Source organism: Scyliorhinus torazame, chromosome 4 (assembly GCF_047496885.1).
Source record: "Scyliorhinus torazame isolate Kashiwa2021f chromosome 4, sScyTor2.1, whole genome shotgun sequence".
In the NCBI taxonomy this organism is placed as follows: Eukaryota; Metazoa; Chordata; class Chondrichthyes; order Carcharhiniformes; family Scyliorhinidae; genus Scyliorhinus; species Scyliorhinus torazame.
In genome coordinates, this window is record NC_092710.1 from 244,085,927 (window position 1) to 244,110,137 (window position 24,211).

General features: G+C 46.1%; 1 protein-coding gene across 2 annotated transcripts in view; it reads right to left on the reverse strand.

The window, feature by feature from the left end:
- Positions 1-23,979, reverse strand: part of mms22l (MMS22-like, DNA repair protein) — a 228,555-nt gene extending 204,576 nt beyond the window's left edge. For both annotated transcript variants that reach the window (XM_072499582.1, XM_072499581.1), the window contains exons 1-7: positions 23,908-23,979; positions 19,468-19,647; positions 17,710-17,835; positions 16,229-16,281; positions 12,816-12,903; positions 11,551-11,728; positions 2,187-2,280 (exon numbers count right to left, since the gene is read on the reverse strand). In XM_072499582.1, coding sequence (XP_072355683.1) covers positions 2,187-2,280; positions 11,551-11,728; positions 12,816-12,903; positions 16,229-16,281; positions 17,710-17,835; positions 19,468-19,643 — 715 coding nt within the window. In that variant the 5' untranslated portion in view covers positions 19,644-19,647; positions 23,908-23,979. The remainder of the gene's footprint in view (positions 1-2,186; positions 2,281-11,550; positions 11,729-12,815; positions 12,904-16,228; positions 16,282-17,709; positions 17,836-19,467; positions 19,648-23,907) is intronic.
- Between the last annotated feature and the right edge of the window lie 232 nt (positions 23,980-24,211).

A 24,211-nucleotide genomic window follows, 5' to 3' on the forward strand; every position in this document is an offset into this window, starting at 1 on the left:
GCAATGGAAGGATGCTTTTCTAATTGGAGAGCTGTGACCAGTGGTGTTCTGCAGGGATCAGTGCTGGGACCTTTGCTGTTTGTAGTATATATAAATGATTTGGAGGAAAATGTAACTGGTCTGATTAGTAAGTTTGCAGACGACACAAAGGTTGGTGGAATTGCGGATAGCGATGAGGACTGTCAGAGGATACAGCAGGATTTAGATTGTTTGGAGACTTGGGCGGAGAGATGGCAGATGGAGTTTAATCCGGACAAATGGGAGGTAATGCATTTTAGAAGGTCTAATGCAGGTAGGGAATATACAGTGAATGGTAGAACCGTCATTGAAAGTCAGAGAGATCTAGGTGTACAGGTCCACAGGTCACTGAAAGGGGCAACACAGATGGAGAAGGTAGTCAAGAAGGCATACAGCATGCTTGCCTTCATTGGCCGGGGCATTGAGTATAAGAATTGGCAAGTCATGTTGCAGTTGTATAGAACCTTAGTTAGGCCACACTTGGAGTATCGTGTTCAATTCTGGTCGCCACACTACCAGAAGGATGTGGAGGCTTTAGAGAGGGTGCAGAAGAGATTTACCAGAATGTTGCCTGGTATGGAGGGCATTAGCTATGAGGAGCGGTGGAATAAACTCGGTTTGTTCTCACTGGAACGGCGGAGGTTGTGGGGTGACCTGAGGTCTACAAAATTATGAGGGGCATAGACAGAGTGGATAGTCAGAGGCTTTTCCTCAGGGTAGAGGGGTTAATTACTAGGGGGCATAGGTTTAAGGTGAAAGGAGCAACGTTAGAGTAGATGTACGAGGCAAGTTTGTTTACACAGAGGGTAGTGGGTGCCTGGAACTCGCTACCGGAGGAGGTGATGGAGGCAGGGACGATAGTGACACTTAAGGGGCCTCTTGACAAATACATGAATAGGATGGGAAGAGGGATACGGACCCAGGAAGTGTAGAAGATTGTAGTTTAGTCGGGCAGCATGGTCGGCACGGGCTTGGAGGGCCGAAGGGCCTGGTCCTGTGCTGTACATTTCTTTGTTCTAACCCATTGCAGGGAACTACTGGCAAGCAGATCCAAATGGTATGTTTTGCTATACAGTGAATTGTTCTCATGTCCTTGTGGACCTTCTGCCAGTCATCAATCTGCAGCAATAGTGGATTTACTTCCAGAGGTTCTCTCTCTTGTACCTCTTATGGAGTACCTGTTATCAAAGGTTTTCTGAGGGGGTGGTACGATGACGCAGTGGTTCGCATTGCTGCCTCACGGCACCGAGGACCCGGGTTCGATCCCGGCCCTGGGTCACTGTCCATGTGCAGTTTGCACATTCTCTCCCTATCTGCGTGGATCTTACCCCCACAACCTAAAGATGTGCAGGGTAGATAGAATGGCCATGCTAATTTGCCCCTTAATTGGAAAAAAAATGAATTGGGTATTTTAAATTTTTTTTTTTTTAAATCAAAGGTTTTCTGCAAGTCAAGATCGGGCAGGTGACCAAATCAGGTGATATTTACCAATAACCTGCCGATTTCTTTTCTTTTTTTTAAATTCAAATTTCATAAGACGCAACACTCTATCTGTAGCCCAATATCTGTATTGTCTTTGTTATTTGACTAAGTATTTGGCCATCTGCCTAAAATCACCTCATGTAGCTTGGTGTCAAATTTTGTTTGATGATGCTCCCATTGAAGTACCTTGGGCTGCTTTATTACATTAAAGGTGTCAGAGGTTGTTCTTGCTGCTGTTGTTATGAATTTGGGTCTGTTGCTGCTGTGATTGCTTCTTTTTTTATTACACACTGCCTTGCATTTGTAATAGTGTAACAATGAAAGTCCTGTCTTTTGTGCATTCTATTAATGTCTCTGCAGGTGCACCAAGTTAACTCTAAGCAAGGTTTGGGGAGAATATTACTTAAAAACCAGAAAGGTATGGCGAGTGTGGCGACTAGGGGATTTTCACAGCAACTTCATTGCAGTGTTAATGTAAGCCTACTTGTAGAAATCAAAGAAGCTTGTCAATAGCAAGATGGCACGTCTCCTCAGACAATAAAGATGTCACTAACGAATGGACTATTATTTAAAACTATGGTTCACTCCACATTTAAAATACCCAAATCTAAGACAATCCATGTCCATGTTTTTAAACAAAATTACCACATAATCTCAATGTGATTTCTATGGACAATTATGCTTACCCAATATTTTTTCCTTGAGTGTGTGCAGAATTTCTAGCACCGACCAATGAATGTCCAGATGCAAATGCAGCAAATGCCAAGATGGTGGAAAAACCTAAAAAGACAGACATGTTGGTCAGCGAGGTATACAATATATAGCACCATCTCACTGAAAAATATCTGCAAATGTTTCACTTTCCATTAATTCGTTCGGCGTTCAGGGGCTTATTATTTACACATAGAAGGATCTAAAAAAAAAGTATAGAGATGAACTACAGGTTGATCAGTGAAATATCCAAGTAGGCAGTCCTTTTTAGTGCTGGATATGTCCAAAGTGTTACAAATATGAAGTATGTAAGATGGTTATGTTTTAGGTCTCTCTTTAATTTACCATAAAATGGAGGAATGAAGGGTCTTGTAACATGTTCTAAATTCCACCCAACAGCAAAATTGGATGACTTCATTGTTAAAGGTAAAGGAGGGCCCAGGTTGACTGACTGGGAAGAAGGTGTGAGTAAACATCGACCAGGGTAGTTGTGCTGATGGTGGATCCACTGTTAATCTCCAACTCATAGGGAAGTGTTAGGCATGTCACGTTTTTCAAATTGTTATACTCTAAATTGTTTACTTAATTCCAAGATATAATGGAGTTGGGGAAGTCTAGAGGATAGCGAATTTGTACTTCTGCCTGGATACAAGTTTATGTGTAGGCAGCACATGTAGCAGCACAGTAGCATTGTGGATAGCACAATTGCTTCACAGCTCCAGGGTCCCAGGTTCGATTCCCGGCTTGGGTCACTGTCTGTGCGTGGGTTTCCTCCAGGTGCTCCGGTTTCCTCCCACAGTCCAAAGATGTGCGGGTTAGGTGGATTGGCCATGCTAAATTGCCCATAGTGTCCAAAATTGCCCTTAGTGTTGGGTGGGGTTACTGGGTTATGGGGATAGGGTGGAGGTGTGGACCTTGAGTAGGGTGCTCTTTCCAAGAGCCGGTGCAGACTCGATGGGCCGAATGGCCTCCTTCTGCACTGTAAATTCTATGTGACTTGCACTGCCATGGAGATAAGTTTTGAAAGGGGAAGAGTCCATACATAGCAAGCCACAGTTGGATCAGATTTTTCTTGATATCATTTACCTTCATAGATATGTCAGTGCACAAGAATTTGGGAGACAGAGAATAGAAAGATGCAGGCAGCAAACCCTCTACCTTAAGCAAAGAATGGTAAGAAGTCTTACAACACCAGGTTAAAGTCCAACAGCTTTGTTCGAATCACTAGTTTTCGGAGCACAGCTCCTTCCTCAGGTGAATCCTGACCCTGTCAGCGGCCATGTAAAACACAGGTGGGAGTTCACACTTACATTGAAGAAACAGAGTCTGTGAGGATTTAAGTGGGATTGAAAGACTCGCCTATCTTGGCTAAAGAAAATAATCTCCAATTCAGCCTTCATTATAAAATTCAACTCGGGGATTAGACATTTTCCAGCTGAAAAAGGAAGCAAGCTGTTGGGAGCTCAGAATACCTTTAGACTGGTTCCTGGAGAATACTTGTCCACTGAAGGGACAGAGTAAAGTATAACCGTGGAGGGAAAGTTTCTGTTATCAATAGTTAAATGTGGAACTTTAGAGATACGTTGCTACTGAATCGTGTTTAGACATTGTTGCTGTGGCTTGTTTGTTACAGGAAAAGTCTTGAAACTTGAAATCTTGTTTGCGATCCTTCCAGTCAGCCACTGAAAATTCAAGTATCTTCCTACAAGTTCTCGGTCTCTACGAAAATCAAAAAAAAAACAGGCGAGCAGGGATGGAAGCAGGCAGTTTTAATCAGGACATGAGAAGCACAATGGGGGGTAGGGTGGGAGCGTCGTGGACAAAGAGATATCAACATCTGTAATGCCATCACTATTGGTGGAGGTTTTTTAAAAATTTAGAGTACCCAATTCTTTTTTTCCAATTAACGGGAAATTTAGCATGCCCAAGCCACCTAACCTGCACATCTTTTTGGGCTGTGGGGGTTGAACCCACACAGACACGGGGAGAATGTGCAAACTTCACACGGACAGTGGCCCAGAGCCAGGATCGAACCTGGGACCTCGGCGCCATAAGGCAGCAATGCTAACCATTGCGCCACCGTGCCACCCTGACTACTGGGAGAGTTGAATGAAAGCTGACACCAACCATCACATTGACCATAATCAGAGGCCTGAAACCATGTGAGTGACTGTTGGAATTATAAGGGATGTTACAGTTCATTGATTGGACTGACAACGTAAATCCTATTAAATGTGATCTATTAGCATCACAAGGGAGTGGTAACAGATAAATGTTCCAAATATTGGAAGTTTAATGTGAGTATTTCTACAGAAATGTTACTTAAGATTTTCCAATAAAGGACATATCTTTATGGGATGCGAGCATCGCTGTCAAGGTCGGTGTTTTTTATTGCTAATTGCCATGGAGTAGGTGGTGGTGAGCTACCTTCTTGAACACCCACAGTGCCATTAGAAAGTTCCAGGATACTGACCCAGTGACAGTGAGAAAAAATATGGTAAACTCCCAAGTCTGGAAGGTGTATGATTGGGAGCGGAACTTGCACCTGATGGTGCACTTCTGCATATGCTATCCTTGTTCTTCTAGGTGCTAGATTTCTCGGGTTTGGAATATGCTGTTGAAGGAACATTGGTAAGCTGCTGCAGTGTATTTTGTAGATGGTACACACTGCTGCCACTATGTGTCGGTGGTGGAAGGAGTAAATGTTTACGGTGCTGCATGGATGCCAATTAAGTGGGCTGCTTAGTCTTGGATGGTGATGAGCTTCTCGAGTGTTCCCAGGACTGCCTCATCCAGATAAGTGAACAGTATTCCATCACACACCTGACTTGTGTCTTGTGGATGGTTTGGGGAGTCAAGAGGTGATTGCTAGCCTCAGAATTCCCAGCATCTGGCCGGCCTTTATAGTCATACTATTTATATGGCTGCTCCAAGTAAATTTCCAGTCAGTTGGAACTATATCGCCATTCCTTCACTGTCAATGGGTCAAAAACCTGAAACTCTCTCCCTAACAGAACTGTGGGTGCATTGTCGTGTATCTACATCACTTGGACTCCAGTAGTTCAAGAAGATATTGCACCTTTTCAAGGGAAATGAAGGGTGGGAAATAAATATTGGCCATGCCAGCAAACTCGCATCCAATGAAAGAGTTAAAAGAAAATAAGGTCTGGGGGCTGAGATAGCATTGTTGCTAACACCTTCCATCAGTTTACTCATGATCAGGAGTAAACTGATTAGGATAATAGATGGCCAGACTAGATTTGCCCTGCCTTTCATAAGCAAGACACACCTAGACTATTTTCAACTTATATGAATGTATTCTGTGCCATTCATGATGTTGAACCCGAGGTCTTGCAAGAACACAGATGTCATACCTCAGAGCAGGTAAAAGATTTAAATAATCAGCAGAAATCTCTAGAATTAATGGCTTCATACCACACGCTGCAGAGCTTTCTATTATTTAGACTTGTACACTTGGAAATGCCATAACGTGCTTTACTTGCAATTCATTCCGGTTGTCAATACTGTATAAACTTACTACCATTATGATGCATTGCGTGAAATTCCTGTGATACACAAGGGCAGCATGGTAGCACAGTGGTTAGCACAATTGCTACACAGCTCCAGGGCCCCAGGTTCGATTCCCGGCTTGGGTCACTGTCTGTGCGGAGTCTGCATGTTCTCCCCATGTTTGCGTGGGTTTCCTCCGGGTGCTCCGGTTTCCTCCCACAGTCCAAAGATGTGAAGGTTAGGTGGATTGGCCATGATAAATTACCCTCAAGTGTTCAAAAAAGGTTTACTGGGGTTAATGGGTTATGGGGATAGGGTGGAGGTTTGGCTGAAGTAGGGAGCTCTTTCCAAGAGCCGGTGCAGACTCGATGGGCCGAATGGTCTCCTTCTGCACTGTAAATTCTACGATTCTATTTCATAGTGTGGCATGTTCTTTTTTTTTTTAAATAAACATTTTATTCAGGCATTTATGGTTTTATGACAACAAAAGATACAAATACAAATGTAAACATAATTCAGTGCATAACACCCCCCCAACCAACAACCATACCCCATCAACTTGGCTTATAGATACTCCCCAAGTCCCTCAATCTATTCTCGCCTAAACTGAACTAAAGTAAACTAAACTAAACTAACTCCCCCCCCCACCCCCCCGCTTATTGTATCTAACAGTTTAGTTTTCCCCGAAGGAGTCGATAAATGGCTGCCACCTCCAAACGAACCCTAACACAGATCCTCTCAGCGCGAATTTAATTTTCTCAAGACTGAGAAACCCAGCCATGTCGCTAACTCATACCCCCGATTTTGGGGGCTCCAGGTCCCTCCACTCTAATAAGATCCGTCTCCGGGCTACCAAGAAGGCAAAGGTCAAGACGTCGGCCTCTCTCGCCCCCTGGACTCCTCTCCCCCCGGCTCCGCTTCAGCAGCACTTTCCTTACTCGTGGGGATTTACCCGCCCACACAAACCCAGAGCTCACTGCGTTAACCTGCTTAAAAAAGGCCTTTGGTATAAAAATAGGGAGACACTCGAAAACAAACAAAAATCTCGGGAGAACCGTCATCTTTAAGGTCTGCACCCTCCCCGCGAGTGATAACGGGAGCATGTCCCACCTCCGAACGTCCTCCTTCAATTGCTCAACTAACCGGGCCAGATTTAATTTATGTAACTGCTCTCATCCCAAGTATCGAAAACTCCCTCCCACCACTTTGAACAGCAACTCCCCCAGCCCCCTCGCCTGGGTCACAAAAACCTCACTCTTACCCATGTTCACTTTATACCCCAAGAACTGGCCAAGTTCCTCTAAGATCCGCAAAATCTCTCCCATCCCCCCTAGCGGGTCAGAAATATAAAGGAGTTGGTCGTCCGCATATAACAAGACCCCCCCCACCACCACCTCGGACTAGCCCCTTCCAGTCCTTTGATGCTCTCAGCGCCATCGCCAATGGCTCTATAGCCAAGGCAAACAACAGTGGGGAGAATGGACAACCCTGCCTTGTCCCCCAGTGCAGTCTAACGTAGTCCGAACTTACCCGGTTCGTCCGCACACTCGCCACCGGCACCTTGTACGGCAACCGGACCCAGTCTACAAAGCCCTGCCCAAATCCAAACCGTCCCAGGACCTCCCACAAATACTTCCACTCCACCCCGTCGAAGGCCTTCTCTGTGTCCATAGCGACCACTACCTCCATCTCACTCTCCTCGGAGGGCACCATGATGACATTCAAGAGCCTTCTAAAGTTGGCCGTTAACTGACCAATCCCGCCTGGTCCTCCCCTATCACCCCCGGTACACAATCCTCTATCCTCGAGGCCAAAATTGGCCAGCAATTTGGCACCAACATTTATCAGGGCGATTGGCCTGACCCATTGTTCTGGGTCCTTCTCCCGCTTCAGGATCAATGAGATCGAAGCCTGTGACATTATTGGGGGAAGAAACACCGCTCCCTTGCCTCATTAAATGACCTCACCAGCAGCGGAACCAGCATCCCAGAAAACCTCTTGTAAAATTCCACTGGGTAGCCGTCCGGCCCTGGGGCCTTGCCCGACTGCATGGCCTCCAATCCCTCCACTACTTCCACAGTCCCGGTTGGGGCTCCCAGCCCCTCCACCAACCCTTCCTCCACCTTCAGAAACTCTAAACCCTACAAGAATTGCCTCATCCCCTCCACCCCAGCTGAGGGCTCCGACTCAGACAAACGGCTGTAAAATTCCTTGAACACCTCGTTCATCCCCGCTGGGTCCAAGACCGTGTCCTCAGCTCTTTCCTTCACTTTTTCTATCACCCTGGCCGCCTCCCTTTTCCTGAGCTGGGGTGCGAGCATCCTACTGGCCTTCTCCCCATACTCATATACCGCGCCTCTCGCCTTCCTCAACTGCCCCACCGCATTCCCTGTGAATATCAGACCAAATTCCATCTGCAGCTTCTGCCGCTCCTTCAACAGCCCCGCCTCCGGAGCTTCCAAATATCCTCTATACATCTGGAGTATCTCTCTAACCAGTCTAGCCATCTCTGCCCGCTCCACCTTCTCCCTATGAGCCCGTACCGAAATCAGCTCCCCGCTAACCACTGCCTTCAGCGCTTCCCATACCGTTGCTGCCGAAACCTCCCCTTTGTCATTTATCTCCAAATAATTCTGGATGGCCTCCCTCACCTGCCCACACATCCCCTCACCCGCTAACAGTCCTACATCCAATCTCCCCCTCATGGCCCCCCTCCTTGCTCACCCGTGTGGGGCATGGTCCAACATAACAATCGCCGAATACCCAGCATTGACCACCCCCGCCAGCAAAGCCCTATTCAAAACAAAAAAATCAATCCGGGAGAACACTTTGTGTACATGGGAGAAAAAAGAAAATTCCTTCGCTCTTGGTCGTCTGAACCTCCAAGGATGTACCCCACCTCAATCTGTTCCATAAACCCTTTTAGTTCCTTCGCCACAGCTGGCACCCTCCCTGTCCTCGAACACGACCGATCCAATCTCGGCTCCATAACCGCATTAAAATCCCCCCCACCATGATCAGTCCATGTGAGTCCAGCTCCGGAATCTTCTCCAAAACCCACCTCCACGTCATCCCAGTTTGGTGCATAGATATTCACTTGTACCACCGGCATCTCCTCTAGCTTCCCACTCACTATAACGTAACTACCCTCTGAGTCCGCCACTATATTCCCTACCTCAAATGACACCCGCTTATTGATGAAGATCGCTACCCCCCTAGTTTTAGAGTCCAGCCCCAAACGAAATACCTGCCCGACCCACCCATAGTCTGATCCACTACCCTCAGGTGTGTCTCCTGTTGCATTGCCATGTCCACCTTCAAACTCTTCAAACGCCCGGACACATGTGCCCTTATGACCGGCCCATTCAGCCCTCTCACGTTCCATGTAATCAGCCTGGTCGGGGGGCACGGCACCCCCCACCAATCAACTATCACCCTTCTTCGGCCAGCCTCCAGCCCTCATCTTCTCAGGCCCGCCCTCGGAGGCCCACCGTCATCGACCTCCAATTTGTCGTCAAGCGCCAGTCCCCTCCTGTCAGCATAACAGTTCCCCCCCCTCCCTTCCCCCCATAACAAAATAACAATCCCAACTCCCCTCAACAAACTGATCACCTGCTCACTCCCCAATGCGCTTCCGTGAGCTAGCCCCCCCAGTTAGCCTGGTAGCCCCCGCCAAGGCGCCAAGCATCCTACTCCCCACTGATCGCCCTCCCCGCTCGAACATACATATGCAAAACGTAACAATCCCCAACAAACACAAAGAAGAAAATTCCACCCACCATCCCCCATTAAGAACAAAGTTAACCCGCATATAAAACTGAGCAACAGCCCAAAACGTAGTGCAAAACAATACATACAATAAGCCCAAGAGAAAATAAATTTATCAGCAGAAGAACACAGCTATTCGCCCCCGAGTTCAATGTCCTCCATCACCTGCCAGTGCCCTGTCCTGAACAAAGTTCATTGCCTCATCTGGCGATCCAAAATAAAGTTCTTGGCCCTCATCAATGACCCGTAAACGCGCTGGGTACAGCATGCCGAACTTCACCCCCTTCTTAAAGAGGGCCGATTTCACTTTATTGAAACTCGCCCTTCTTTTGGCCAGTTCCGCACCCAAGTCCTGGTAAATACGCAGCTAGTCATCTTCCCATTTGCAGCTCCTCGTCTGCCTGCTCCAACTCAAGATGTATTCCTTGTCCAGGAACCGATGCATTCGTACCACCATCGCCCTAGGCGGCTCATTCTTCAGCGGCTTCCTCATCAGCGCTCTGTGCACCTCCAAGAGCCGAGTAAACACACCTTCCCCCAGCAGTTTCTCGAACATGCGCCCCACATATGCCCCTGCATCCGATCCCTGGCTGCCCTCCTCAGGTTCTGCCTGCGCGACCTGGTCTCCAGATCCTCCACTTTGTCTTGCAGCCTTTTCTGGTGATCCTTCATCGGCCCCATCTCCGGCAACATCGCGGTTAACTGGTCATCGTGCTCAGCAACCGCCTCTTCCACCTTCTGGATCGCCCTGGGCTTCCAATCTCTGCTTCACACGATCAACTCCCGTCTGAATCGAATCCAGGTATTCTTTTCTTTGCTGAGCAAAGCTCTCCTGGAGAAAGTCCACCAGCTGCTCCGTTGACCACTGGGCCGGCAATTTCAGTCCCTAACCATCCGCCATATTTTTCTGTGCTGCAGACTCCACTCCCTTCTTCGACCAATGATCTCTCCTTTTCAGACCACTTCTGGTCCACGAATCCATACACTGGTGGGGAATCCTTCTCTACTACCTCACCAATCTCCTGTGCGTCGATCAAATCCCCATAAATCGGGGAAAAGGGTCCCAAAGGTCCACCACGAGCGGGAGCTAACAAATAAGCGACCACTCACTCCATGGCTGCCACCGGAAGTCATATTGGGGTATGTTCAAGAGCAGAATTTAATGAGCCGCCTGGGAACGAGTTGTTAGCTGGGGACCGTAGAAATGGGAGGGAAGATGGGGATGAAATGCCCATCACCTTGCTGTCACTGAGGAATTTTCTCAGCCGCAGGGAAGGTTGAGGACGGCCTTGCAGCTCAGAGGTCAATTGAGGCCCTTAAGTGATAAATGAAGGGCCATTTAAGGCCTATTCCCATTGCCACTAGCATTCTACAGAATGGCCCTCCGCCACATTGGCAGACTGACCTAGAAAATCTGGCGTCCTCCCAGTGATATTGCAAGGAGGGGGTGGGACCTCCTGATCAGGCACCCTGTGGCCCAAGGTAGGGCCCCTGCCATCAACGGCTGCCCCCAGCGGAACTCCACCAACATTCCGAGTGCCCAGCTAGGCCGACATGACTGGCCCCAGCAACCCAGTCCCAATTACCTTGGTCCCAAGGCATTGTGCAATCCCACTGAGTGCACCCTCAACAAAGTGAGGGAGTTTGGGTTTTTTTAAATTTAGAGTACTCAATTTTTTTTTTCCAATTTAGCTTGGCCAATCCACCTACCCTGCGCATATTTTTGCGTTGTGAGAGTGGGAACCACGCAGACACAGGGAGAATATGCAAACTCTACACGGATAGTGACCCGGGGCCGGGATCAAACTTGGGCATCCGGCGTCGTGAGGCAGCAGTGCTAACCACTGCGCCACCATGCTGCCCCACATTTATTTAATAAATATTTTTGTTTTTGTGTTAAAAGTTCAGCAGCGGACTGCTGTGAATTTGTTCAATAACTTTCCCGCAGTTATTGAAAATATAACTTAGTATCTATCCCAGGTTTCGCTCTGGGACCTGACATTTTCCAGTATTATCAGCTGGGATCGTAACACAGTCATATTTATAAAACGTGACACAAACCTTTCCCTGGTTCTGTATCGAGAAATTGGCCAGAATATTACTGGAATGTTCACGGAGTTGGCCAATGAACAGAGTAAGTGCATGTAGCTCCTCCACTAATACTGAGGGCAGCTGTGCTTCCAGTTCCTCATATGGATGGGCGGGCTCTTCACTTAATCCTCTGGAAGACTCTAGATATCTGTACAGCAAATAAGAAATATATTTTTTTAAATGTACTTTTTCTACATTCATTTTTGCTGGATAAATAAAAGTATACTATATCCACACGAGTGATGGACTTTTAAATCTTTAATGCTTCCCAGTTCCTGCTCAGAGCATCAATATCTCCCAGGCTAGGTATAGTATGGTTAAAGTGGTATAAAATGACATCGCTGTGGGCTCTCGGAGTCAGATTGCTAGCTTTACCTATGTGATCTCAAAGCGGATGCAAAAGATCCCATGGCACTATTTTGAAGAAAAGCAGGGGAGTTATCCCTCCCGTCCTGGCCAATATTTATCCATCAACCAACATCACAAAAACGGATTAGCTGGTCATTATCAGTGGTGGGAGTTTGCTATGTGCAAAATGGCTGCCATGTTTGCTACATTCCAACAGTGGCTACACTTTAAAGTACTTCAATGGTTGTCAAGCACTTTGGGATGCCCGGTGGTCAGGAAAGGTGCTCTATAAATGTTAGTATTTCTTTCACCCTATCAGAAATATTGTAGTCATGGAAAGAGGCATGAGGGTCACCCCCAACATGGAGAGGATGTAGTTCAATGGCAAACTTTAAAAATCTGACCAAATTCAGCAGATAAGATTATGCAGGGATTTAAATGAAGTAGTCAAAATTATGAAACGTTTAAGAGGAAAAACGGTGAAATAATATTTCCATATTTTGGCTTATGGATCAGTAACAAGGTTTAATTCCAGATCAGCATTTAGAAGCGTTAAATGGGAGGTTTGGAAAAAAGATTATTCCATAAAATGTATCATTAGGATAGGGAATTCTTTAACAAGTTGTGGGAGCTGCGTAAATCAATAAAGTTAAGAGATAAACCCAAAGATACAAAAAGGTACCGGGAAATGGGATTAGCTTTGGTGGAGAAGAGTAGCTTCAGGCCAGATTCAATGACTAGCTGTGGCGGTGAGTTCTACAATGGCTATTCGAAATTGGCAAGCTAAACATTTCACAAGTAAATATTCTCCAAATTAGTTTATTGGTTCATTATTGTAATGTTTCAAATGTTCTTAGCCAATGACAAAAATAGATTGACGAAATTACCTGAAAATAAATACTTTGATGTACTGGAGGAAGTTAATGCATTGCTGTCTGATTTCATCTGCTTCAACATATACGCTATTAGCATGTCCTGTGTTTTATTCCCCAAAAAGACAAGATAAACAAGCATTACATCAAACTGCGTGCAATCCACAATATTCCGATGAGAAGAGACTTGATTGGCATATTGGCCGAGAATTTCCTGGCAAACCAGAAGTGAGGCGAGCGGCACACACTTATTTATGCGTAAACAATACAGCAAATTCAGGTAAGGGACAGATGCACAGTTGAACGCAATGGCGGAATTTTCCCATTTTGAGAATAAGTTCTGTGGCAAGTGGCTCCGGTGATGCCTGTCCCGCCGACCTGAATGGCGGGATCCCGTGTCAGATGCAGTGCTTGGAACCTTATTAATTATGCACAGGAGAGTTCCCCTCCCACTCTCCGGCGGGCTGATTTACCTTCCACATTCAGCTGGCAGGTTTAAAAGTCCCAGCCCAGCTGTCCAGTCCAGTCCAGCACATTCGTATCACTCTCTCCAGCCCACATGTCTTCACCAGCCCCCCAACATGTAGGAACCCAGAGGGCAGCCTCAAGAAGGCAGCAGCACCGGCTTTCTATTCAGGGCCTACGGGCCTACCAGCATGTGCTCTAGTCATGGGATGTCTCAAAGAAGCACAACAATCTCACCTCTCCAGCCTGGGAGGCCGTTGCCCAGGTCAGTGCGGCTGTCGCCTGCCCACGAAGCGCCATCTGGCGCAGGAAGTAGATGACTGATCTCATCTGCTCTGCTAGGCCATCCTCTCTCAGCTCCATCCACTTTCAAACTCTCAGCATGGCATCAGGTACTCAAAAAGCTACGCTATTCACGATCGGCAACGCATATCAACACTTACTATCTCAACAAGGCTTCACAACACCACCATGCCATCTGCCTTGTTGCTCGTCTTGTTGCTTGAACTCCAATCTGGGTAGGACACACCACACACATTTCACCCAATCTCTGCTCCAACCCCTCTAATTGCATCTCTTTCTTTTGTTTCCATGCAGGTCGAACATATGCACAACAAATGAGAGTGAGACCAGACCAGGGGAGGGATGGCTGAGATCATTGGCCGAGTTCAAAGAGGCTGCTACAGAGTTCGCCGGTGAGGACAGGCATCGCTCCTGCAGCACTGCAGGCTTGGCCTCTGCAACAACTTAGTCCGAATCTCAGCTCCACCACTTCATAGAATCACAGAATTTACAGTGCAGAAGGAGGCCAATCGGCCCATTGAGTCTGCACCGGCTCTTGGAAAGAGCACCCAAGCCCACACCTCCACCCGATCCCCATAACCCCACCTAATCTTTTCGGACACAAAGGGCACTTTATCATGGCCAATCCACCTAACCTGCACATCTTTGGACTGTGGGAGGAAACCGGAGCACCCGGAGGAAACCCACGCACACACGGGGAGGGTGTGCAGACTCCGGACAGACAGTGACCCAAGCCGGGAATCGAACCTGGGACCCTGGAGCTGTGAAGCAACTGTGCTAACCACTGTGCTACCGTGCTGCCCCTTCACCCAATCCTGAAACTCTGAGTGCAATGTACGCTGAATTAGCTTTAGCTCATCCACTAAAACTATCCTTTTGTCTTTTGCAGATACCACCAGAACATGGCCAGCTAGCCAGCCAGCCCAGCAGCTCCCCAAGTTCCCAAAGCATGTCTGAGGATGAGGGGGCTCAGATAGACCCTTCACAGGGTGAGGTGACCTGGGGGGGGGGGGGGGGTCTAGCAACACCTTGATTGGGCACTAAGATCTCCCAAGAGATCCCACCCTCCCTTATCCGACACCACCAGCTACCTGTTTGTCGTGGGTCTACCTTCCAGCAGGTTTCTCCCTCTGCGATCTGGCCAAAATGTAATCACTAATGTTTATGTGGATCTGTAGGCTGACTGTGTCACAACAGCAAGTTTTTTTCTGAGGCGCACAGCTGCTGAGCTACATCAGGACACCCAACCGACATCCACACCCCATCAGTTGTATGCAGATAAGACCCCAGAAACAGTTTTTCAGCCAGATTCAGCCCAATATCTTCGGGCGGACATTACCGTCACATTATTCATCCCACAGAACCACAGAATTCCGAAAGTGCAGCAGGAGTCCATTCAGCCCATCGGGTCTGCACCGAGGCCCACTCCCCCCACCCTATCCCCGTTACCCCACCTAACCTGCACATTTTGGATTGTGGGAGGAAACCGGAGCACCTGGAGGAACCCACGCAGACACAGTCACCCAAGGCCGGAATTCAACCCGGGTCCCTAGCACTGTGAGGCGGCAGTGCCACCATGCGGCCCCATTCCATGCTGCCATCCAATGGTACTCTGACGCCCCAACCATATTTCCCTGTGCCATTCTTTACTGTGCTCAGTTAAGTGCAGTCAGCGTTCCCTTGTGAGTTGAGTGTAGTTTGTACAGCTACCTAGTTTATCTAGAAGTAGATCAGCTCAACTTGACAATCTCACCACTCAATCCAATAATTGCTAAGTATGTTCTGCTGTTTGCAGTTATCTAATGTAACAGAACTGAACAAAAAAAAACTGCCCCTCTGGGTAAAAACAACTAAAACCATATAGAGCATCTGGCTTCCAAGAGAATTTAATAGCTCTGTACTTCCAGGTTTCCCGTCAGAATCTAAAGGGAAATAATAATATTGGGAGAAATACCCTCAAAGCAAACTGTTTTCCCATTTATTTTTGCCACTGCTTCCCATTTGGAGCTGTTAAGACAAATTAATTTCATTTTGAACACTTATGGCCAGTAGAGAAATTAGACTTTCTCCCAAACACTGCAAGATAATTTGAACTGAGTTAGAAACCAAAGAGACAGTGCCTACAGTGCCCAACCAGTCTTTCTCTCCTTTTCACCTTCCCTAATGTGTTAAGTATTAAAGATTCAGAATGACGTCCCCAGTGAAAGATTAACAATTGTGGCACTGCAGATTTGTCAAATGATAACCAACAATCACAACATATCCACATAGATAAATTACATTTTTGTTTCTATTGAAAATAAATATGTGGCAACTATTAAAACAAAATGCCGTTGCATGCCAGAGAAAGAATGTTGTGCAATGAGCAAATCAATGGTTAGTAATAAAACAGCAATATTACCGTTCCAAAAGTAAATCAGTGAAACTTGAATCTGTTAGAAATCTGGCTCAATTTTTCCACTGGGAATCACTGGTCATAAATCAATCCTGCCCTCACCTTGTACATTCATATAGGTTTTGATATTTTAATACTTGGTTCAAATTACTAAGATTGGTTGCTAAATACAAAGGAGTGATACCTTAACTGGGCACCAGTGGCCAACATGTTTCATCTATCAGTCAGGAAGTGATAAGAAATATTCAATCCGTTGTATACTTGCCAAAATCACATGAAGTAGCCTGTGCCAAGCCTTCTAAACGGCTGATCTGCTGTCTGAAAAAGAACAAATGTAGGTTGTTTTAAATTAAGTCTCCTTCATGTTCACATTTTAAAAATCATTAGTGATCAGTTTAGTTGGCAGGCCAGGTACAAATATTAATAGGCACAACTGGATTACAAAGGCTTGGTTTGCGGAATAATTTACGTGAATGAAATTTCAGGCAAGGACAATCAACTAACATACAGCATGGGACTATAACACTGTTTGTGTACTCCATTTAACAGAAAGAAATGAACGCGCTCAATACAAATTTTACAAATACAGTATTCAGTATGTTTCATGTCTGATTTTTCCACGAGGATTCTGATTTCGAGCAAAGCCCCATTGTGATATGTGGAACACCAACTGTCGATGTTGTTGTCACTCCCATCTCCACCCACCCAAAATGTACACTGTTTAGAGAATCACACTGATCCAAGAAAATTATCCATTTGTTAATATTTAATGTACACACTGATACTTATACACAAATCCACACATGTTCTTGGACACGGGCAATCAGATTCAAATAATTTCCATTACAGAAGGAAGTTTGACTGCTGCACAGAACTATTCACTTCTAATTCCATTTCTCTGACTGTTCCCATAATTTGTTTTTAACATTCTCCCTTTTCAAAAATTTATCAAATTCCCTTTCAAATAGCTACTTCTGAAAGGCCTTTGAGGATCCAATAACCTGCTGCATTAAGACAATTTTTTGAGGACCCCCCCCCCCCCCCCCCCCCCCGCTGCCACCTCCGGTCTTTGTCCCCCTTTTGTTTTTTCAGCAGACAACAGAACCAGTCTTTCAGCTTTAACCATCTCCAAACTTTTCATAATTTCCATGATTTTCTCTGCTCCAGTAAAAAAGCCCCCAGGAACAAAGAAATGTACAGCGCAGGGACAGGCCCTTCGGCCCGCCAAGCCTGTATCGACCATGCTGCCCATCTAAACTAAAATCTTCTGCACTTCCGGGATCTGTATCCCTCTATTCCCATCCTATACATGTATTTGTCAAGATGCTCCTTAAACGTTACAAATTTTCAAACCTTCCTCCGACACCGTAATTTTTAATTCCTGGGCGCCTTTGAATGAATCTTTGCTCTTTCCAATCCATTGGTCTTATGTTCCATCATATATTGAAGTATAAGAACACAACACAAGAAATAGGAGCAGTAGACCATTGTATAGAGGAGATTACAAAGATAGGAAGTGGGGGAGGGAGAGGTGGAGGCATTTGGAAAAACGTTTCTGCAGTTTTACTATTTTTCATGGGCATTAATCCACGGTGTGTACGATGTATGCAATGGTACAACATTGCATTAATAAATATTTACTGGAAGAATACTTTAGGCTTAGGATAGCAGACGTACAATACAGAAACTACAGAATCGACCTTACAAATAAAAATTAAATCACAAATGTAATTCAAGCACTCATACCTGAATAATCCAAACAGAAGTTTAGGAGATTCGACAAGTGCCATTTCAGTCACCCACCGAAAACCAAAAATGTCCACTGTGTCAGCTTCATACCCGGTGGGAGAAGGATCCAATCTTAGGAGTAGTCTTAAAATACACAAGGATCGGATGGTATGAAGGTAAGCATAACTTCCAGAAAATGGCAATAACACAAGTTGGGCAGTAAATCATATCAAAACTTCAAAGCCTCACCCCTAAAATTCAGAAAATGCAGCTTTTAGGTGACAAGCACACTTCTAGCTAATGGTAGCTTTAAATCAGTATCAAAATTCAAAATAAAGCTCTGATCATTAAAATGCATGTTTGTGTCCAGTATGATAAACTTTAATAAAACTTAAATTGGACAATGTCGGTAATCATCACCTCGAACCCCTGGGTGGTAATCGGTTGGAGGATCACCTGCCCATTGTAGAATAACCCAATTTTTCATTGCATTATTTTAATATTTCACGGTAGTATAGTGGTTAGCACGATGGCTTCACAGCGCCAGGGTCCCAGGTTCGATTCCCGGCTTGGGTCACTGTCTGTGCGGAGTCTGCACGTTCTCCCCACCTCTGCATGGGTTTCATCCGGGTGCTCCGGTTTCCACCCACAAGTCCCGAAAGATGTGCTGTTAGGTAATTTGGACATTCTGACTTCTCCCTCTGTGCACCCGAACAGGCGCTGGATTGTGGCGATTACGGGCTTTTCACAGTAACTTCAATGCAGTGTTAATGCAAGCCTACTTGTGACAATAAAGATAATTTTTTTTTAAATATGGGGGAGTTCTACAACAGATTTCACCATGTTAACACTCAAGGGGTCATGATGAAGATTAACCCAGATGGTCTCTAACTGAACGACTAATACGCATTATTTGATCTTTTAAAAATGTTTGCTATTTTGATTGAGGAAATTAATCCTTTCAGCAATTCAGATACATTACTGCACTAAAAAGTTAAACACTGAAACTTCTTCCTACATATCGATGCTAAATTCGAAGCATACTGAAAATACAACAAATTAATCTCAGAGCAAAACATATGATTTATCAAATTCTGTTTAGATATTACGTAAATGTTACCAGTATAGTAGACTAGTAAATTGATAAATGCTGTGTGATAAAGTGCTTCCGAATTCCACTTCTCAGCGGCCTAGTTCAAATTTACAATTAGGCATCCTTGCTCTTAACTTCCTCCACCAAAGAGCAGTTCCTTTCTATCTATCCAATCAAATTATTTTGTGATTTTAATCATTTCCATTCGATTACTCTTCAACCTTCTAAACTCAACAGAATACAAGCTTGATTTCCCACCCTGACCTCATCATTTAAACCTTTAATCCCAGTTATAATTTTGCGAACTTGCACTGTGCTCACTCCAAGATCAATATATCTTTCTTAAGATGCATTATTCAAACTGTATTAGAGATAAGGTCTGACCAAGGCTCTCCAAATGAAGCATAAAGTCCTCATTTTTGAATTCAACTCCTTTTGAGATAAAGACTAACATTCCATTAGCCTTTTTAATTACTTTTTGCACCTGTGCGCTGGCTTTTAGTGAAAACCGGCTAAGTGACTGTTACTGAATCAAAGAAAATCTATTTGACCAGATTATTCAGATAAAGTGGGCAAACCCAAGACTAAATAAGCCTGTTGCTGTAGCGAGTTAGACCTGAGTCCTGGATCTCTACCCCACAGAAATGCAACAGCCACACAATACGCGTTCACATTTTACCCACCGGTTAAGCGATCCACTTGCCAGATAGCCATCAGCAGAAAAGGATTTTCCCCCATCTCGCTGACCCAAGACGCAGGAAAAACAAGGAAGTCTGCAGCACTCCATATCTGTCTCCATCATTTCTATCACATTCGGAGAGACAGGAGGAGTAAGAGAGCCCCCAAAATTATCATCCATTTTCCTGGAAAACACATTGTGGATGATATCCATTATCAACTGTTTCAACTGCTAATTAGCACACTGCTAACATTTTGCTACAAAGCCACAGAATGGCCATCAATGTCACATACACACTAATTCTTGTAAAACATCATACACCTTAATTTTTGTAAAACATCAAAAGGGAATAACATGTTAGGCCTCCGTCTGTCTTGGGAAGCAATGGACTGTGTCCAGGGTGTCATTTCTGGATTGAACATAGTCGGTTATAGTTGTAGAGACCAATTCTTAAGTGGCAAACTCTTCCGCAGCTGAGAATTGGCCCAAGGCCGACTCAGGTTCCTCCCTTCCAGCGGTCTCTCTTTTCCACCGTCTGGTCATTTCTTTTGCCCTCTGCTTTTTCCACATCCTTCCTGACCGCTTGTCTCCAGGTGCTCCGGTCAGCGTCAGCAGTAAGGAATTTCCATGCATCGATTCCAACCCAGTCAAATTGAAGTCGCGCTTGCAGACATCCTTGTGTCGCAGAGTTGGATGACCTGTCAGTCATAAGATAATAATCACTTATTGTCACAAGTAGGCTTCAATGAAGTGACTGTGAAAAGCCCCTAGTCGCCACATTCCGGCGCCGCCTGTTCGGGGAGGCCGGTACGGGAATTGAACCTGTGCTGCTGGCATGGTTCTGCATTGCAAACCAGCTATTTAGCCCATTGTGCTAAACCAGCCCATGTGCTGATAGCAAGTGCATCTTGGTGCATGCGCTCTGGGATACGGTCGTCATCATTTCTGTTCACATGACTCAAGTGGGGGCAAACATGCTGGGGATCCCTGCCCATTGGTGAACTTCCACATCTGGCATTCGGTCTTGTTCGTCTGAAGCAGCTGAGCCATTTTCCTTGCCTTGCATAAGTTGTGCATAGCTCGCTACTGCAAAGGAAAGTGCTGAGTACGTCAACCTGGTACACACAGAGCTTTGTATTTTCAATGAATTTAGCGTTTGGTCCGGACTTGACCTCTCAACTTCAACATGACAGCCGCATCCTTGGCAATCCTGGTACTGATTTCAGCTTGAAAGGAGAGGGTGCTGGTAATTGTTGACCCATGGTATGTGAAGTGTCAATGACCACCAGAATGAGGTTATCAATGATGATGGAAGGTGGAGTCTCTACAGCCTGGCCATTAACTTTGGTCTTCCTGACTCTGATTATCAGGTCTTACAGGCTCAGGAGAACCAATCTACAAGCTGCAGCAAGTGAAATTCAGTATATGGGATGTCATCAGCAAACACCAATTCAGACTAGAACATTACGCACTTCGGTTTTGGTGTGCAGTCTTTCAAAGATGAATGTACAATAGCAGCATGGAGAAAAATATACCAAATAACATAACAGGCACCTGCAAGCAACCTCTACCATGCTCAAGTTGATAGGATATACACATGACAGATTACAGCCCATGGGTTATGCTGCCACTTCAGGCTTCCAGAGCATGTCTTTTCATACTGAGGTTTCAGTGACATGAGCACCCAGTACTTCACTCAGAATACCAGCTCACTGCTTCACAGTCAATTTTGCCACAAGACAAATTTGTGATCTTAGCCAAGCCATCGAGGAACGGCACTAAACAGAAGTACGGTTCATCACTCCAGGGAAGCAGGTGGGGAAATGTCAGCTCAGATAGTTCAACAGCATTCTAAGAGTTCATTCTGAGATATCAATGGCAGATAACTGGAAGCTTCCCTTCCTTCTCAATGTTGTAAAGATAAATGATTCAGACAAGCAAACCTTTCCAATCCGGTCAGCTGGCTCTCTGGTACCTACAGGAACCCATCATCAGGCTCAACAGTCTCCAGGTGACACTGAAAATTCACACAGGTAGTTTCAATTTGCCTGTCAAGAAGCAACACATCTTCCCCATATGCTTTGATCTGGACTTCCATCTTATATCTCGAATTCTGTCCATGTATATAGGACCGATCCCTTTGTCAGCCCCAATATAAAGGGTCCATTCTTCTATCAATCCCTCTCTTCATGACCTGTCCCTCCAACAGCCCAATATAAATGACCAGGCTCTCTCTCTAAACCCTTGCTTCTATCCCAGCCCCTATATTTTTGACCAGCCCTGTGTTTAAGATCTGTATCTCTGTCACAACTCTTCACATATGACCAACTGAGGTACATATGACCAGTCTCTGTATATATAATCAGTCATCTTGAGCAGTCCCGAGGATGACTTGCTTCCACTCCAGGGAGGTGGGTTCTGCGGTGGCTGTATAGCCGATCCTGGATCCGCAGACTCTGCCACAGGTTTGGCAGGCGGTGTTTGATGAGGTGGGTGGGACGCTCTGGGTTCTGCGCTCTCCTTCCGCTGTTTACACTTGGCCTCCGCGTGTTCCACCTTACAACGCTCGAGGTGTTTGGCACCTCCGTGTACGCTTTTTCTCCAGCCTGTGCGTTCTAAGGCAAGCGATTCCCATGTGTTGATGCGAGTGTTGCATTTATTCAGAGAGGCTTTCAGGGTGTCCTTGTAGCATTTCCTCTACCTTCCTAATGACTGCTTGCCATTGCGGAGCTCAGAGTAGGTCACTTATTTTGGGAGTCTTGTGTCAGGCATGCAGACAATGTGGCCTACCCATTGCAGCTGATCGAGCATGACCAGTGCCTCGATACTGAGGATATTGGCCTGGGAGAGGATGCTCAAGTTGGAATTGCAGGATTTTGTGGAGGCAACGTTGGTGATATCCCTTCAAGGATTTGAGATGTCAGCTGTACATTGTCCATAGTTCTGATACATGCAGGAGGGTAGGACCATGGCTGCTCACTATTCTCACTGGAACGACAGAGGTTGAGGGGCGACCTGATAGAGGTCTACAAAATTATGAGGGGCATAGACGAGTGGATAGTCAGAGGCTTTTCCCCAGGGTAGAGGGGTCAATTATTAGGGGGCATAGGTTTAAGGTGCGAGGGGCAAGGTTTAGAGGAGATGTACGAGGCAAGTTTTTTTTTTTTTTTTACACAGAGGGTAGTGGGTGCCTGGAACTTGCTGCCGCAGGAGGTGGTAGAAGCAGGGACGACAGTGACATTTAAGGGGTATCTTGACAAATACATGAATAGGATGGGAATAGACTGATACGGACCCAGGAAGTATAGAAGATTTTAGTTTAGACAGGCAGCATAGTTGGCACAGGCTTGGAGGGCCAAAGGGCCTGTTCCTGTGCTGTACTTTTCTTTATTCTTTGCTATGTTTTCTGGGTGTTTAGTCTGAGGCCCATTCTCTCAAATGCCCGGTGAATGCGTCGACAATCAGTGTGTATATTCAGTCCGTCTGTATCAGTGCCTCAATCTATATAACCAGTCTTTGTCTCTGTGACCTGTACCCATATATCACTTGATGTCTACATGGTTTTTGTCTGTATGCTCAGTACCTCTCTCAGCATCTGCTAATTTTACAGCCGTTGCCTATATGACCAGCCGTCGTTTAAGAGATCAGCTGCAGTTGAAACAATTGGCCCCAGGCGAAACAGTGGTCCTGTCTAAATGAATGACCAGCCCGGGTCTAAATTGCCATGCCCCGGTCTAAATGACCAGCCCCGGGTAGAAATGGCCAGCCCCGGTCTAAATGACCAGCCCCGGGTAGAAATGGCCAGCCCCGGGTAGAAATGGCCAGCCCCAGTCTAAATGGCCAGACCCGGTTCTAAATGCCCAGCCCTGGTCTAAATGACCAGCCCAGTCCTAAATGACCAGCCCTGGTCTAAATGAGCAGCCCAGTCCTAAATGACCAGCCCTGGTCTAAATATGACCAGCCCCGGTAGCAATGACCAGCCCTGGACTAAATGAGCAGCCCTGGTCTAAATGACCAGCCCAGGTCGAAATGACCAGCACGGGACTAAATGAGCAGCCCCGGTTCTAAATGACCAGCCCCGGTTCTAAATGACCAGCCCGGGTCTAAATGACCAGCCCGGGTCTAAACCCTGGACTAAATGAGCAGCCCTGGTCTAAATGACCAGCCCAGGTCGAAATGACCAGCACCCTGTCCAAATGAGCAGCCTTGGTTCTAAATAGCCAGTCTGAGTGTAAATGGCCAGCACGGCAGCACAGTGGTTAGCACTGTTGCTTCACAGCACCAGCGACCCGGGTTCGATTCCCGGCGTGGGTCACTGTCTGTGCGGAGTCTGCATGTTCTCCCCGTGTCTGCGTGGATTTCCCCCGGGTGCTCCGGTTTCCTATCTGACATGTAGCAATATCTCAGCACCAGCCTGTGCAATTCTAGTCTATGCGATCTGTACCTCTGGATCTGTTCTTTCTCCTTGTTTCTGTTCCTGCTTCCCGCGTTCCGGTGTCACAGGGACCGCGCTTGCGCGCTGGCTCCGATAGCGATTGGCCTATGCCTTTGGTCAGCGGCCCTGTGATTGGTTCATATTTTATGAATCGTCAGACGTTCTCCCGCCAGCGCCTGAGTTCAGGGACCGTCTGTAATGACCCACTCTGTGTAAAACGTAAAGTTAGCATTTCCATTTAACAAGAGGAAAGGCCAGGTGGATTCGGAGATTAACTAATGTTGAAGTTTTGGTGCTTAAATCGTTTAATTTT